At 33.6% G+C, this 16,490-nt stretch overlaps 1 protein-coding gene across 8 annotated transcripts in view; it reads right to left on the minus strand.

Moving 5' to 3' along the window:
- Nucleotides 1–682: 682 nt before the first annotated feature.
- LOC123714140 overlaps nucleotides 683–16,490 on the minus strand; it is a 57,953-nt gene continuing 42,145 nt past the window's right edge. For all 8 annotated transcript variants that reach the window (XM_045668299.1, XM_045668302.1, XM_045668301.1 and 5 more), the window contains 3 exons: nucleotides 15,861–15,951; nucleotides 3,832–4,508; nucleotides 683–3,623 (listed from right to left, as the gene is read on the minus strand). In XM_045668299.1, the coding sequence (XP_045524255.1) occupies nucleotides 3,513–3,623; nucleotides 3,832–4,508; nucleotides 15,861–15,918 (846 nt within the window). In that variant the 5' untranslated portion in view covers nucleotides 15,919–15,951 and the 3' untranslated portion in view covers nucleotides 683–3,512. The remainder of the gene's footprint in view (nucleotides 3,624–3,831; nucleotides 4,509–15,860; nucleotides 15,952–16,490) is intronic.

Genomic DNA, 16,490 nt, shown 5'->3' on the forward strand with positions numbered 1-16,490 from the left:
TTTACATACTGATTAATGACAACAGACTATCATTATGACATTACAATCAAGAATACTAAATTTAGAGGTATTTCCATTACAACCGAGTCTGTGGTTACAGGCTAGGAATGTAAGTTGTATAGAAAACTGACGAATTTCAGTGTATGTTGTATTTTAGAAGTGCACTTATTTATAATATTGAACGACAGCCCCGTACCCTTTCTTCTAGTATTCGTTTAGGTCAATACTATAATATCATAATGTTTTTAATGAACTACAGAAATTATTATTATTCAAAGTTGAAACGATGCATGTTCGTCCTTGTGTATAGTTCAAATAGTATTTGATTTAAACATAAGCTGTTACACTGTAAAAATTTAAGTTAAAGGACCTTACTATAAACCTAGATTTTGTAAATAAAAGATACTTATATGCCAGTAAAAATAAATTTATTCAATATGATTCATCTATATAGATATAACATTAAATCTACCTTACAATACATGGGGTTTCCTACAAGAAATAACCATAGTTTGTTATAAGCTCATGATATTGAAATGAATATCTAAATAGGAATAAATAGAATTATTAACATTCACGACCTTTATAATAAAAACAATTCCATATAAATAAATGTGCTGTCATTACAAACAAAAAATTTAAGCAAAAATGAAATTAATATTTTATACAAATCAGTTTGAGTAAAGATCTATATTAAGTTTTATGATTTGAATTATTTTTATAATTATAGACAATTTACGAACATACGTAAGTTACCTAAACAATTCATTATTACTAATTTACATTATTGATGACATTTTAGAAAGTCTTATATACTTTGTACATTTAAACTTGATATGAGTTAAAATGAAACATTAAAAAGCAAAGCACTAGTCACAACCCCGATTTAAAACATTTCAAAAATAGTAAATATATTGGTTGTGATGTTTATGGCTACAAAATAACAATTTTAAATCAAAACAATTATTTTAATGGGATATTTAAAAATCATTTATTTTGTACAGCTTTAAAATTATTCTGATGCGTTTAAACTAATGTACAAGTTGTTAGAAGCAAAAAAGAAATAAGTTGTAAGAACAATGTATCAACTAATTATGTAGAAGTAATAATCAATCATAATTTAAGTATATTAAGCAAGATTTTAGTCGCCACTTAGCGACTTTTGTACGTCAAATCCTATATGTTTTTGACATAAGAAATTGCAACTTTGGTTCAAACGTTTGCTTTTACAGTCTTCAAATCTAAGGTATCCACCCTTAGCATGATCTTTACAAGAGTTTCCTCGAATCCATCGAATACCCATAAAATTGATATCTATTTATTTAGTTTCATTTAGGAGCGGAAACTATTCGATGTTACATACTGTTCGTGATATAGGTACATAATAAACGTTGACATTCCATATACACATCGAGTGTCAAATTTTATTTTCCCCAAGTTTTGCAGAAATTCGTACATTCAAAATTCACCCAGTTTCGAAATAATAAGTACGATTTCTAAAGTAAACATTCATTTATAACATCATAAAACAGTATTAATTTACCAAAAACACTAAATGCAAAAAAAGCATGGACGGAAGGCGATACACAAGAAAACTTAAATTTCAATACATAATGTTTTAAAAACAAAGAAATGACATCTTTTAAAACTTTGAAGCTCCCCGCGCCCCGACATTGACACACAGGTGTCCATAACACTTTATGCAAAAAAATGCCGGATTAAAAAAAAACATCTCTAATTTATTAATGACTTTAGAATGCAATTTTTTACAATTTTAAATTAACAACGAAATTACAAAAAAAAAAACTATTTGTATTAGGCGATCACATTTACAAGCACACGGCTTCGTCAATTCGACTAATCTCTGACCGTATTGTGTTGATTTATTGATACTGCTTTTTAAAGTCAGTTTTATACAGATAGCTCAATGACACTTTACATTTCATACTGTCAAAGTACCCTTAGTGATATTGAATAGCCAATTCGCATTAATGTTAGTGTTTATACATTAAATCTAAAGGCTTAATATACACATATTTTATTTACAAAATAATAATAATATAAATAATACATTTAGATGATACATTAAGTGCAAACACTAACTATTGTTATGCAAAGTATCACAATTAAATTTAAACTTTAAGCTAAATTAATATTTAGGTAAGCTTAAGAACTAAAACTAATTTGAATACTGAGATCAATCACTATTTCTAAATTATGCAGGTTTTAGGTAACGTGTCTCAAAATATAGTCTTGAGTTGTCAAAAATGTCAAACGTCATAGAGAAAAAATGGTTGACAGCTCCGAAGACTATATTTGAATTAACGTTTAAGAATGTAATTGTGAAATTCATTAATTCCAAATCCTTAGAGGCGTTAGACAAAAATAATGTATTCGTTATTTGTATGGAAAAAGGTCACGTGACCAAACGAGCCTTTGTCAATTCTATATACAACATACACGATTGCCGACCATTTATGTAGGGCCCTTTCCCAACCAATATAGTTAGAATCTATTAAAAAAAACAACTCCCCCATCGCTTGTGATTTTAACACGAAATAAGCGACACGATAAGTTTGGTTTTATAGCGTTCTAACCGTCGATCATATATAAATATTATCAGACTTGACCTGGAGATTTTTTTAATCACACACAGGACTCAAATGCTGCATGCTTGTATATATTCAATACATAAAATATAGGTAGGTATACCTCATCACCTTTATTCAATAAAGGTCGATAAAGGTTACGATAACCTTTTTTGTAGAAAATACCTTCTGTTAATACGTGAAGATAAAGATAAAAATTGCTGGTCTGTGCGGTAAGAGAAACGGCGTGGCGGTCTTGCCAACTAATATAATCCCTATTTGCTACGTTATTTCATTAATACACAAAGACCTTAAATTTTTATGTATTATGTTTAAAAAGTTTATGTCAAACGACAATGACATAACGGTGTTAAAACAAAATTCGAATTGGTGCAACCTGAAATACTAGGACGGGTCTCTTTCCGCACTTTATAAGAAAACCTTTTTGGTAAAAAAGCGCGATTTTGAACACTTCAGAATACACAAATGTCACTCAAAAAGCTACTTAGAAACGTCATTCTGAGTAAAACAAAAAAAAATTGTGTTTTATAAAGCCAAATAAAGCCATCTATTTAGTGTAGATAAATCAAATAACTTAAATTAACTTTAAATCATTGGTAATTAAACTAAAATTAGACAATTTTGGAATACATATCTTATTTTCTGAGAAGCTACTGAAATTAAAGTAATAAAATGACCAAACGACAGATATTCTCTTATTTTGATTGACTTTTGTGTATATGTGACATGAAGGGTAAGATTCAGAAACGCAAGCCCTAAGTCTGACTTCCGTACGTCAAAAATATCTTGAATTTTGAGATACGGGAGTCATAGTCCGCGCCAAGTCTATGAATCCCCAAGGACCTAAATGTAAAAGCTACAATTACTAAAATATGTACAATGTATTATTATCTATACAATATCTTATAACTTGGTGTGTTTCACTGTGTCTGTCCAGTAGTTCTGGATGGTCATGGCTTCAAGAGAGTTCAAGAATGAATCGTTGTCCAAACTGTACATTTCTTCGGAGTTATCCTGAAAATTTAAAAATACGAATGATTTTAGAGAAGCAGTTTTCTTTGAAATAAAAAACATATTTTCATGAAGAAGAAGACGCTGACTTTGGCATCTTAATAAGCCAAAATATATATATAATAATAAGTTTCATAAGTGACAAGTTTTTACTAAGGTTTTAGATGAGTATTTTGAAAGCTATTATTTTTATTGTATAGAAGAAACTTACTCTTATAGTACTGTCATCTAAGTATCCACTGGAATCAGGATTAGAACATTTGTCATTTAATGTTTGAGGTTTATTTAGATATCTTCTTCTATACAGAATAAATGCCGTACTGCCAGCTAGTCCAGCTAAGGCCAGAGCAGCGAACGAAATCCCAGCTATCGCTCCTGTATCCATACCTCCGTCTGGGTCTATAACTCTTCTAGAAGACTCTATATTAGTTGGAATTTTCGTCTGCACAAATGCCGTTTCTAGGGACAAAGGCTTTTCAGTAACTATCCGGCTTTCTGACAGACCCTCTATCGGAATATCGTCCTTCATAAAAACAGCTCTCCCTGATTCCGGTCTCGTCAAATTCCGCCTCTTTGTGAAAGTTGTATTCTGCGCTTCTGTGACATTGTCTGTGGCAATTGTTGTGTTAATGCTGGCAACGCTTTCGAGCGTTACATTATCTGTTGCATTAACTGGCGTCCATTGTATAGTCTCTGTGGTCGCAGTGATGTTGACAGGAGTTGAAACCTTCAGCTCCTTTTGTGTCACGTTCTCTGGTTGCTGTAACTGTGGAGTTTTTGTGAAGTACATAGCTCTAGGTTGTCTTTCATATCGCTCTGTTTGGAGGTCAGTCGTGATGTGTAGTAGTTCTTCTGACTGAGGCGCAGCTGTGGTCCTTCCGGTGCTGGCTGAAAAGATAAGATAGGCATAATTAGCCGCCTGTTTTAACTTAAGAATGACTCAACTTAGATAGCAAAACAGGGTGAGGTCATATAGTATTTTTAAAAGCAATAAGTCAGCTTTTCAGCGCCACTTATATAAAAGGAACAATTTAATTATTAATAATTATATTCATTAAATAAATAATATAATAATTTAATAAGGAATAAAGTAATTATTTTTGTGTTAGGTCTATAGGAAGGTATATATATTATAAGGTAACTGCCAAATTAAAGCGGATGAAACCGCGGGAATCTAGCAATTAGATATAAAGTTTAAATCCACTGGAGCTGATAATTCAGTCTTTTCATTAGGCATTTCACACGACGAGTACGCATAGTATTAAAATTCATGAAACGTGCAAAGTTTGCATTGATGTGGGCGTTCAATGTTGATTGTTAAGTGTACGTGCAATTAATTTGAGTAGACAATTGTAATTAAAATGGAAGCCGGTGGAATAATCTGCGAATCGATTTCGTTTACAAGAGGCCGTATAAATTAAGCATTCAAATATTAAACAATTTATATTATTACCTATCGTTATCAAATTTATCTAAGGTGTTTTACAAGCGTAAAAGTATATAGATAAAAAAAATAATGTTTTCCTTCACCGTTCGAGCGAATTTTCAAATGCCCATATAGAAAGGAATTCCATTGTTGCCGGGTATCAGTATGAGAGTCGCATCAAGTCGCTAGGCTGACACATAACAAATATAATATATAACATTCAAGTTAATTTTACGAAATATCCATTAATAGCGCAATGCAAGTAAGTATCTTGTTTGGAGTACATCTAACAAAGTCTAAATATTTTGTAATACTATTTTCAATGTTGTTCGAGTCCTTGAACGATTTCTTTAATAGATAAGGTTATTGTAAGGATGTGAACTTGATGATATCCTCCTTATACAATGTTATGTTTCCGTCGACATTAGTCATATTCATTTACATGGTATCATAACTGTGACAACCTTTTAGATTTCACTTTGTTATTTGCTAAATACTTCTTACTTATCACTTGAAGTAAGACTGTACCGACGACCTAAATTATTACATTAATGTATTTTTATACTTATAAGTCCCTATTTACTTCTACGAAACTAATATCATATGACTTTGGAGTAAAAAGGCTACAACTAGCAAGTTCTACAACACCTATATTACATTCTCTCATAGAAATTTAATATTGCGCACAATTTTGCCGTTAACGTTAAATCGCTCTATTCAAGGCAAATTTATGGTTATCCCTCATTGTTCGTTAATACTTATGTTTTATAACTGTGTATGTATTGAATGTAGACAATATGCGCATACGTATATATATGAAAATTGCAATCTAACAAGATTAAGATTTAAGGCAGTTTGTGCCGGGCACCACTACATAACCATCTGCCACTGAAGTATTTCCGAACCAATTCAACTTAGTCTTTCAAGAAGGAGCCTACCAATTCTTAAAACCGTCAACACACTCGCGAGCCCATTGAGAATGTCCATGGGCGGCGGTGTCACTTAATACCTGTCAGTTTGGCCTCTGTTCTATATTAAAAATAAATGAACCACTATTACCAATATTGTATGAAATAATAAGGTGTATTACTAAAAAGTTGTTTATCTTGTCTTGCTTTGACGGTAATTGTACGATACCTAAACTGGTAAACTTTCTTATATATAGGTATAATAACACGTCAAGTTAAGTAAGCAAGCTTTGCAAAACTTGCTCACAAACTAAGCAAGTTTTACTAATAAACAATCAGAACGATTACAGGTTTTAATGTATAGTACAATAAGTAAAGTCATATTTTTAAAAATTACACATGAATGAGTAGATTCTAAATATAAAATTTTAGACATAAACATATATGGAGTTCTATAAATCAAAATTCTATAAATACATAATACAAACAACTGATACGTATTCACCTTACCAAAGAGAAATATTTTGTGAAGCAGGAAGACTTTGACTTTATCTAGCAGTAGTAAAAATTTATTTTTTATTTTAGATATAATGTACTTAATTAACGTATGCTTTCTGCTTCGTATAATTTGTTTATCAATCTGTTAAATCGTAAAGTAATCTGTGTAGCCGTGTTACTTATGAATAAATAAGTATTATGTACCTGCATATATAAACGTTCACCGTTATTGAAGTAGCCAATCCCAAGTATATAAAGTATCAATAACTAACATAAAAACTTGAAGGTTTTGAACAAGCGACTGTTCCACAAGAAACTCGTAACTGTAGTTTAGTTCAAGACATAACTTAAACTTGTCAGAGTTCTCGATTCCACGTGACAGACTAATTCAAGATCAAAGCAAGGTTCTGTAGGATTACAAAATAAGCTAGAAGGTATATTAGTATTTGCTATTTACTAACTGTACAACCAGGGTTGTTACAATGCAATATATTTCTTTAGTTAGATTTCTACATCATCTTTATGGTGGATGGGCAGTTTTTGGTACCTACTTGACACACATTTTCGATTTTCCCAGTAGGGACAGTGCTGCCTATACTTAATAAGAACAATCTATTGGTGTCGAAGAAGTTGATCACGAAATGATAAAAACGAACCTTTGTTGAACTTTGACTGAGCCTTTCTTGAGGCCACACCAACGGCAATGCTCGCAGGGATGTTGACGCATCTCTACATACCAGGGCAAATAGGCCGATGTGAGTATAGCCTTTGCACATCAATAATAGCCGTTGGGGGCCGTTACTTCAAAACTGATCGCGGGTTGCGGACATACCTTCGCTGTTAATATGTCCTGCCTCGGGCAATTGCTGGTAGCTGTTCTAGTGGGTATGCACAGGCCACGCCAATACTGATTATATTTTAAAAATGGAACAAGCGAGAATTGGGTGATGACAAACTTTATATATACAATTTTCTGTCTCATACATGATTTGCAACCGGCTCATAATAGAAGCCTTTGTGAAGGTGACAGTATAAACTACTATTGACAACGCAATAGTATTATATAACAATACGTTTATATTTTCCATTTAATAAATAAAAATGTATATTAACTTTAGATACAGGCTCTAAAACCACTGAGGGGTTTAAACTTGGTGCCTGGAGACTCACAATACAAATGAGTATTTCGATAGAAAAATCGTTTTTAAAAAGGTAGACTTTAATTGTTTAAGCATTAATTTAGTCCAGTCCACAAAGTCCAGCGCATGAAATAAAATTGATACTTCAGACCCTATAAACGACGGAAGTTACAGCTTCCCGGCTACGTTGTTAAAGTATTTCGGGAATTATTAGTAATCTAGCGTTCTGCAAGAACTGAGTTTATTCGCACCAAACGGCTATTTGACTCGGCGGAAACAAAGGTTATTTGCAGTCCCTCGGGACAGAACGAATTTCTGGCACCAAGTCGTCTTAACAAAGACGTTGCGAGTGCTTAATACTGTTTCCGGATCGAAATTTTGATATGTATGCGAATTCGCAAAAATGCAATCCTAAGTAACTCTGATTAAGTTACACAACTATCGCATTCGCTATTTGCTGTGAGGGTAGTTGTATAAATAAATATTAAAAATGCGAAACAACATAATCGTCTTTGTCCTACTTTCAACCTTCGTTTTAAGTACGAATTTCAGCAAAGTTTTTATTCAAAGCCGGCCATTAAGCCGAGGTTAGGATCATTAGTAGTTTAAAATACATGAATTTTCTTAACATTACTTCTAAGATATATCTTATTGTCACTGTAAGATATGTCTTTGTCAGATATTTCTGACAAAGACATACACAGCTAGTTAGTTTTTCTCCGCCTATATTTTTATATTGCAGCAGTGGCGCATTCTGCGCGGAACTCTTACCCCTGAGGTCGTAGATTCGATTCCCGGCTGTGCAAAGTCCATTTGTGCTTCTACGTACGCGTTTAACACGCTCGAACGGTGAAGGAAAACATCGTGAGAAAACCGGCGTGCCTTTCTACATACCCAGTAGAAAGAAGACCCAAAAGTCGACTGTGTCAAGCACAAGCTGATCACCTACTTCCCTAAAATATTGACAAATGACCATGAAACAGATACAGCCATCTCAGACCCAGACCTAAAAAAGTTATATCGCCACTGACTTATATTTTTATATTTTATATACTATTTTAATATAGTTTACATAAATATAATTTCGGATACCGTGTTTAGTGACGGTTTTGGAAATAAACATTATCATCCAGGCAAACTGCTATCTTTAATGCCTGTGGAGTGACGTAAAACACAAGACTGTTGATGAGTCATTACTTTTAGTCATAGACACAATTGTGGTTATAAAAAACCTACTATATGAGGCAATTCAATATGAAGATTCAAGACTTTGTAAGATTTTGAAATCGTGAAGTTCTGGTAAAGGCATGACATACACGATGACTCAAGAACGAAGATGCCTCATCACGATTTGTGCAGTTTGCATCATTATCCGACGTGGGGAAATGTTAGTATCTATATAGGTCGAGCGAACTAAAATCGGATTAGTATATATTTATGTATAAACGGTACTTTTTTAATGTCAAACTCAAAATAACTTTATTCATATAGGTAAACAAGGACACTTATTAACGTCAACAGAAAAAATGAATGATTTTAAGATTGATATACTGACTTATACGTAAGTCGTGATTGGTTTGTATATATTATGTAATAAATACGTTAACATATTATGACATAGCTAGACTAAGGGTCTATTTCACAATGTATAAATAAAGTACCAAATAGCCAAATAGCAAAATAAAAGTTCCGAATAAGAAACTTCGCGTTTCATCGGACTCATAACTTATGATGGCCTTTATGTGACGAATAGCGCTAACAGTCGTGAAAGGTAACAATTGTGTTTATCCTACCTATTTAAGTAATAAATAGCTTATTTGGAACTTATGTAGAACTTATCCGTACATTGTGAAGCAGATCCTAACTGTATTTAATTATATTTTAACATTTGCATGCTCATTTGTCACGCCTGATGAGTGCGGTTTTTTGTACATTATGGTTTATTATTATCGGGGAACATCGTACCCTACACATCAAATAATATACAAAACTTTAAATACAGACCAAAGAGATCGGACTTTAAGTTCTTGTAAAAATGTATGGGAAAAGACCTAAAAAGTTGTTGAATAAATGAAAATAAAAGAAAATAATGAGATAAAAATTTACGAACCTTTATTTTTTCGAAATTTAGTAAAATTTTGAAATTCATTATGTAGTTTTATAATAACTAATTTTCAAATTAATAAATGACGATTAGGAATTGATCAAAATGAAAATGGAATAAAATATACACACAGCTATGAAACACAAATTTATAAATTCTCTAAATAAATGTCAACTAATTGACAATTTTTTATTTATAACACGAGAAAAGTCCCACCTAGGGCTAGGCTACTATTTTTCCATCGTTTAAAACTTTCCTGAAATACCATAAATATTGCAAGATCATAATTAGCTAAATTGGTCCAGCTATTCTCGAGTTCTAGCAAGAGACACGAACAGTAATTAATATGTATATATACTTCTAGTTTATTTAACATTGACGTTTATCAGGTAATTAGAAAGGTACAGGGAGGCAATTGGCTACCCCATTAGGGAAAAATAGATGTTGTCTCTTTTTTTTTTGAACAACATACGGGCAGAAGGCTGATCTGACACTCAATCTCAGAGGGCTCTGGTGTTTTGAGATTTGGTACACTTGTTTCTCAAAGGACCCTGAGTTGAATTGGTGCGGAAATACTTCTCTCCAAGTATTTAAAATGTCGGAGAATTATGATAAATTAAGGGTTTTCGATAGCATGAAATATGCGTCAGTTCTGTTCTCTAAGCGATAACACTGAAGGCCGTTTTAACAATGTAGATATGAAATTATTATAGATATGTATGTAGGTAAACCCTATACCAGTGTATCCCATCGTTTTAATGCCGTGCCCCATCTTTGCCTTAGAGAAATTCCTTCATAACTTATAATTTAAAAAAATATACCCTTAAATTAATGAAACATAAACTATCCCTATCAAATTACTAGGAAATTCTTAACGATTCACAGTAAGTAAAACATACATATCATGAAAAACATAAATTCTAATTCCAAATAATTTTAATAAATTGTCGAATAGCCCCGCTTAACAATCAAATCGACCCCCTGTGGGGCGTGGGTCTTACGTTGGGAAACACTGCCTTATACAAGCTGGACCACAGAATTCTGTATCTGTTATTATTTTCTAGGCTAGGAGGTGATCGGCCTTCTGTGCCTGACACATGTCAATTCAAAGGCCAGTTTTTCTCACGTTCTTTCTTTGAAAACTTCCTGTTTTGCTTCAGCGAAAAAGCGAGTCTTCCACATATAGACAGGAAAGTCCATTGATACACAGCCTGGGAGAGTCTCTCACAGGGATTAGAACGCTGAAGCCAACATTGTTCTGCTCTATATTTATTGTCCTATGTCATTCAAAAGGCGATTTCGACGCGACGTATTGATTTTAATGGACACCGAGACGACCTCTCGCTAAACCTCACTGTCATTGCTACATAATCCAATTTATGAAATCCATAAATGGAATACAGGTATGGCCTTAATCATAAGTCTGTTAAAAAACATTTATACAAAAATAAATAACATAATACATAAAAATTACAAGTGATGCAACGGGCGTCCTTATCACTAACAAGCGATGTCTGCCAGTCAACCCTAGTTAGAGAAAATACTAAAGAAATATGTTGGGTAAACTACAAGAAGTGCATAACCAAATCTTATTAAAAAACTATGGAACCTCAATCTAAAATAATACAAAAAATATATTAATATAACAAAGTAAAAAGCAAATCTCACGGATTAATGAGTTGTGATGTACACATGAAATGGAAATAGAAGAATAAGTTGAGCAGGATATGGTTAAGAAATGCAGAAGAGTTTTAAAAGATGTTAGGGAGCCAATCGTATGGAGTCGGGAAGCCTATTCTACAACTTAATGCTCGTGATATTTTGACATGCTATGATGAACCGTATGTATCGAACACAGACAAAATTACTTTTCGTCTAATACGGCACGTTAGGTAATTTCAATCTTACCCCCTACAAGCAAATCATGTAAAATAGCCCATATGGGGTTTGGACGAATATGAGGGCTTGAAGTCCAATCGTAATTCCCACACAAAATATCTAACACGCTCAATAGTGAAGTTTTAAGTTAGTCCAGCATTCTCGATCGCTGGATCCACGATTTTCACAAGACATTTTCTTGGACGGTGGAGGTCTTCCAGAGAAGAAATGACCACCAAAGTTGTTTAAAGTCCTCTTGGCCCTAACCTAGGCCTCGTACCCACTCCATGGGCTTCAATGACTGGCCTTTTGGGCGTCCCGTAGGCTCGTTTGTGCCTCTATTCTGTATTATAAACCCCGATCAACCATACAACTGTCTTCTTTCTCTCCAACCAGTTATTTTTTGTATTTTATATCTTGTTATGCGAATTATGTATGTCATTAACGCCCATACTAATTGTATAATTCGCAAATTTCCCGCAGCCTTCGATGAAATTGTATAAATTATCACATACAAAAGCATACGTTAAATTAGCATCTATTTGTAACATTAGCTAAGTCATTATTGCGCTTCGTAAACTTTTGTTTTGATACTTATTTGGGTAATACTGCTAATAATAGGATGTTATGGATGGTACAAATTTTGAAACGGTCAATTTAAATGTGTAGCATCAAGAGCGACGATATTGGTTCTAGTACAAAAAGTTAATGCCGCTAACTATGCCGCAAAATCATGTATTGCGTAATTGATTGCATGCAAATGGATCAAGTTGACGTGGGCGTAGTATTTGCATTTGTAATACCGGTTACAATGACCATACAAAATGAAAACTATCAGTGTTCGCGTTAAGAAAAGGCCAGAGACTATTTACATACTTACGTAGAACGAGATTTGGGGATCATTTTTGTAAACTCGCATCTCTGAAGTCGTAGGTTCCATACCCGGCTATGCAATGGGCTCTCTTTCTATGTGCGCATTTAACATTTGCTCGAACGGTGAAGGAAAACATCGTACCGGCTTGCCTTAGACCAATAAAGTCGACGGTGTGCCTATTAGATTAACAAATGAAACATCTGATGATGATGATGATGACAGAAATCTGAGGCCGAGCCATTAATGAATTTATTTTTAAGACTAAATCCCCCAAGCCCTATCTATGATAATGGAAGACTTATCATAATGGAAGCCGGCCCTGAAAGTTCCTTACTATCTATTTACTTATACTGCCCATAACAGAAATAGTATATAAATGTCTTCTAATCGGGCACATCTAAACGAGTTGAGCATGTCATACAGACCCGAGCTGTAACGCAAGTTGGACTCTGTACATGGAAAGCAAACAACGTCTATGGCGAGAGAACGTTGAGCTATTTGCTACCGCGGCTAATGAATGCACTACCCGCGAGTTTTAAATAAAAGGTAGGCTGAAGAACTAATTTTCGCGCTCCTAAACATTGGAAGATATTTGCAATTGTTCCATGTGCCTCGAACACCAATTATCTGCGTAATTCGCCAATTTACAATACAGTCTATAAAGATAACTACATTTTCCACCTTACCATAGAGGGTGTGAAGAAATGGAAGCGGGAAAACTGACTTTATTTAGTCAGCAATTGTGACATTTTCTATTTTTTACCTATTAATGTTTTCTCTCTCATATATTTTGTTTATCAATGTAATCTGTGTTGGCTTTGTATATAGTGTAAGTGTTTTCTTTTATATATATGTTTTGTTTTATATATATGTAGGTGTAAGATTAAAAAAATCAATGGCGTTACAACCTTTTTAGGTCTGGGCCTCAGATTTCTGTATCTGTTTCATGAACGTTTCTGATCATTAAACAGATACAGGTGATCAGCCTTCTGTGCCTGACACACACCGTCGACTTTTTGGGTCTAAGGCAAGCCGGTTTCCTCACTATGTTTTCCTTTACGGTTCGAGCTAATGTTAAATGCGCACATAAAAGAAAATCCATTGGGCACAGCCGGGGATCGAACCTACGACCTCAGGGCTGAGAGTCGCACGCTGAAGCCACTAGGCTAACACTGCTCTTGTAGCTGTAAGATTACTTGTAAATAAATAATACAAATAAGACCAGTATTGTTATGTTGAGTATGCATGTATATACACACCACCATGGTTTTCAAATGTAATAAGATTTAGATTATATTATGTAAAATTAAAAGATGAAAAAGTTACGAAAGTCTATAGAGATTTGACAACTTTGTAGATAAAGTTATTAATCGCATAAGTACAGATGATAACAGGTACTTTATATGGAACTTCGCACTAGAATCACAAGACGTGAGAAGCGAGTTAACGAGAGCTCGCTAACGACATTGTTAGCGACACTGTTAGTCATCGCTCGACCTCATCTGAACACTGGAATACTTCTTTAGGCGTGGACACGCGATATGATACGTTCGTTACATCCGTTTGACCAATGACAATAAAACGTATGGTTTTTCATCCGGTAGTATCAAAGCGTATTGAGCTGTTAGTAATAATAATAAAGCCCGTTTATTTACAATCTTAACAATTGTGTAACGATACACAAATTAAATTTATTATATATTTTTCTTGTTAATCGTTATCGAAAACTCTTTCAGTTGATACCATTGATCGGAACACCTTCACGGGTAAATACCTCCAGCCCTTTCCAGATTTCTTTATGGCTTTCTTTCTCCGTTTGCTTCTTGCCAACTCTTTTACATCTTCTATCAACCCTTTTACAGGGCGCCCTCTCCTTCTTTCCCTTACTCAAATCTCTGAAGTGGAAATTATCAATTGAACTTTCTATGTGCGCATTTAACACTAACTAGTACGGAAAACATCTTTAGGCATGGCTTAGGTCCAAAAGTCAGCGTGTCAGACCAAAACACTGAACACCTACTTGCCTATTATTAAAAAAAAAACAAATGATAGCGAAATATACACGAGGCCATGATGTAAAGTTGTAGCGCTACTGGTTTCGTTTATCTTGTCGTTATATACCTAAAGATAATTTAGTACATATAAGTTCCATAATACCTACGTATACCTCTATTTATATATATACATATATATTATAATGCAATCACGGTCACGATTTCTTTGTGACATCTCAGTCGGCCTTCACGTCACGTCACAAAGGTTATATATCTAACTGTTGCAATTGAACAGGTTTTATTATGTAATATTGTTTGTATGTGTATAAATAAATCCTCAAGAGAATTTAAAGGCATTTTAAATAATCGTAGACGTACCAATCGTACATGAAATGAATTATGGTGTATGACTTTAAGTTAGGTTTTACTAACTTAGACACACACATGTACCCACCCGCTAACGCCAATACTAGAGCTTTTGGGTTGCTGGGATGTTGTTATACCGAGATTTTATAGATGTTATGTAAACTAGTAACATGCTAGAAGGCAATGTAAAAAACTTACTAATAAGGATACAAAATGTAAACGAAAAGTAAGACGAAAATCAAAACCCATAGACGGATTACTTTATGCTCTTAAGGCAGTGGGTGGTGCCATACAGCAAGACGCAAAGTTAAAAGATGGACCTAAAAGACAATTATATGGAAAGGACCAAAAGGACGAAGAAGAGGGCGCCCTAGAAAAAAGTATATAGAAGATAGCATGAAGCAAATGTAGAAAGAAGGCCACGGAACGAGAGATTTGGAAAAGGCTTGAGGAGCCTTGTACCCGTGAATTTCCCATGAATGGATACTACTATGTTGCGACAATGACTAATATGAAAAAAATATAAGTGTACAAAATGTAAATTGTACATATTAGAATTAAATCCGATTTATAATTATGGAAATTTAAATTTCAAACTGTACTGTACGAATATATTTATTTATACAAAAATAAATTTTTATGCGCAAAATTCGAAGACCAATATTTAAAAAAAATGTATTACTTACTTACGAAAATAACCTAAAAAGCAGTTTTTGTTTCAGAATACCGAACATTTTCTATGTCTCATATAGTAGCATAGCAAAATGTTCCATACATAGGGGTGTAGCTACTAAAAAGATAGGGTAAGTAAAAAAAATATATTAAGGCAAAACAAGGTTTGCATCTCATGTGTTATTAATGAAATATATTATATTTAAAAATATTCGACTTTTTGTTCCTCCCATACAAAACGCCAATTTCATATGTAAGGACCTAATATTATTGTTGTTGCTATTTTTATGAACGAATTCCTGAAGTTACGTTTCTGCTAAGTTCAGTGCAATGCATACTTCATCATTATGGGCAATTTTGTGCGAAACTTAAGTATCTCACCTATAATAAAGAGCAGCGTTGTCACCCAGAACCAGTGCATCCACCAGTGCAGTGTCATGACGAGGGCGTGATGGTGGCCGGATTTAGTCACCTGAAAATAAAGAAGACGAGATGTCATATAAATTAAGTAAATACAATTAAATTGTAATAAATATTGCTTATTTATTATTCGGAATAACATAAAATGCAAAATATCTATATATATATATATATATATATCTAGGTTAATATTTTTTAGTCTGTTGTCATTTATTCAATACATTACATAGGCAGGCTAGGCTGCATATGTAAGGCAAATATTAGTTTACTACTTTATATTCAACGACAAATTGCAAATTTATTTGTTTTTTTTTAAATTATTGTTAGAGGAAGAAAGGCCACACTCAGTCTGGATAATAAACAATTATTTTAGACAACTGTCATAAAACCAATATGGTCCTATGGGATACAGCTCTTGGAGGCCGGTCTAATATCGAAATCCTGCAGCGGCTACAAAACAAAACACTGCTACATATGAGCGGTGCACCGTGGTTAATATGAGTCCATAAATATTTGGGAATTACAACTGTCGAGGAAGACCAGTCAACTCCCTAGCTTGAGGCCTCCTGGTAACGGCGGACTGCGTGTTTC

The sequence above is a fragment of the Pieris brassicae genome, chromosome 9 (assembly GCF_905147105.1).
Source record: "Pieris brassicae chromosome 9, ilPieBrab1.1, whole genome shotgun sequence".
Classification (NCBI taxonomy): Eukaryota; Metazoa; Arthropoda; class Insecta; order Lepidoptera; family Pieridae; genus Pieris; species Pieris brassicae.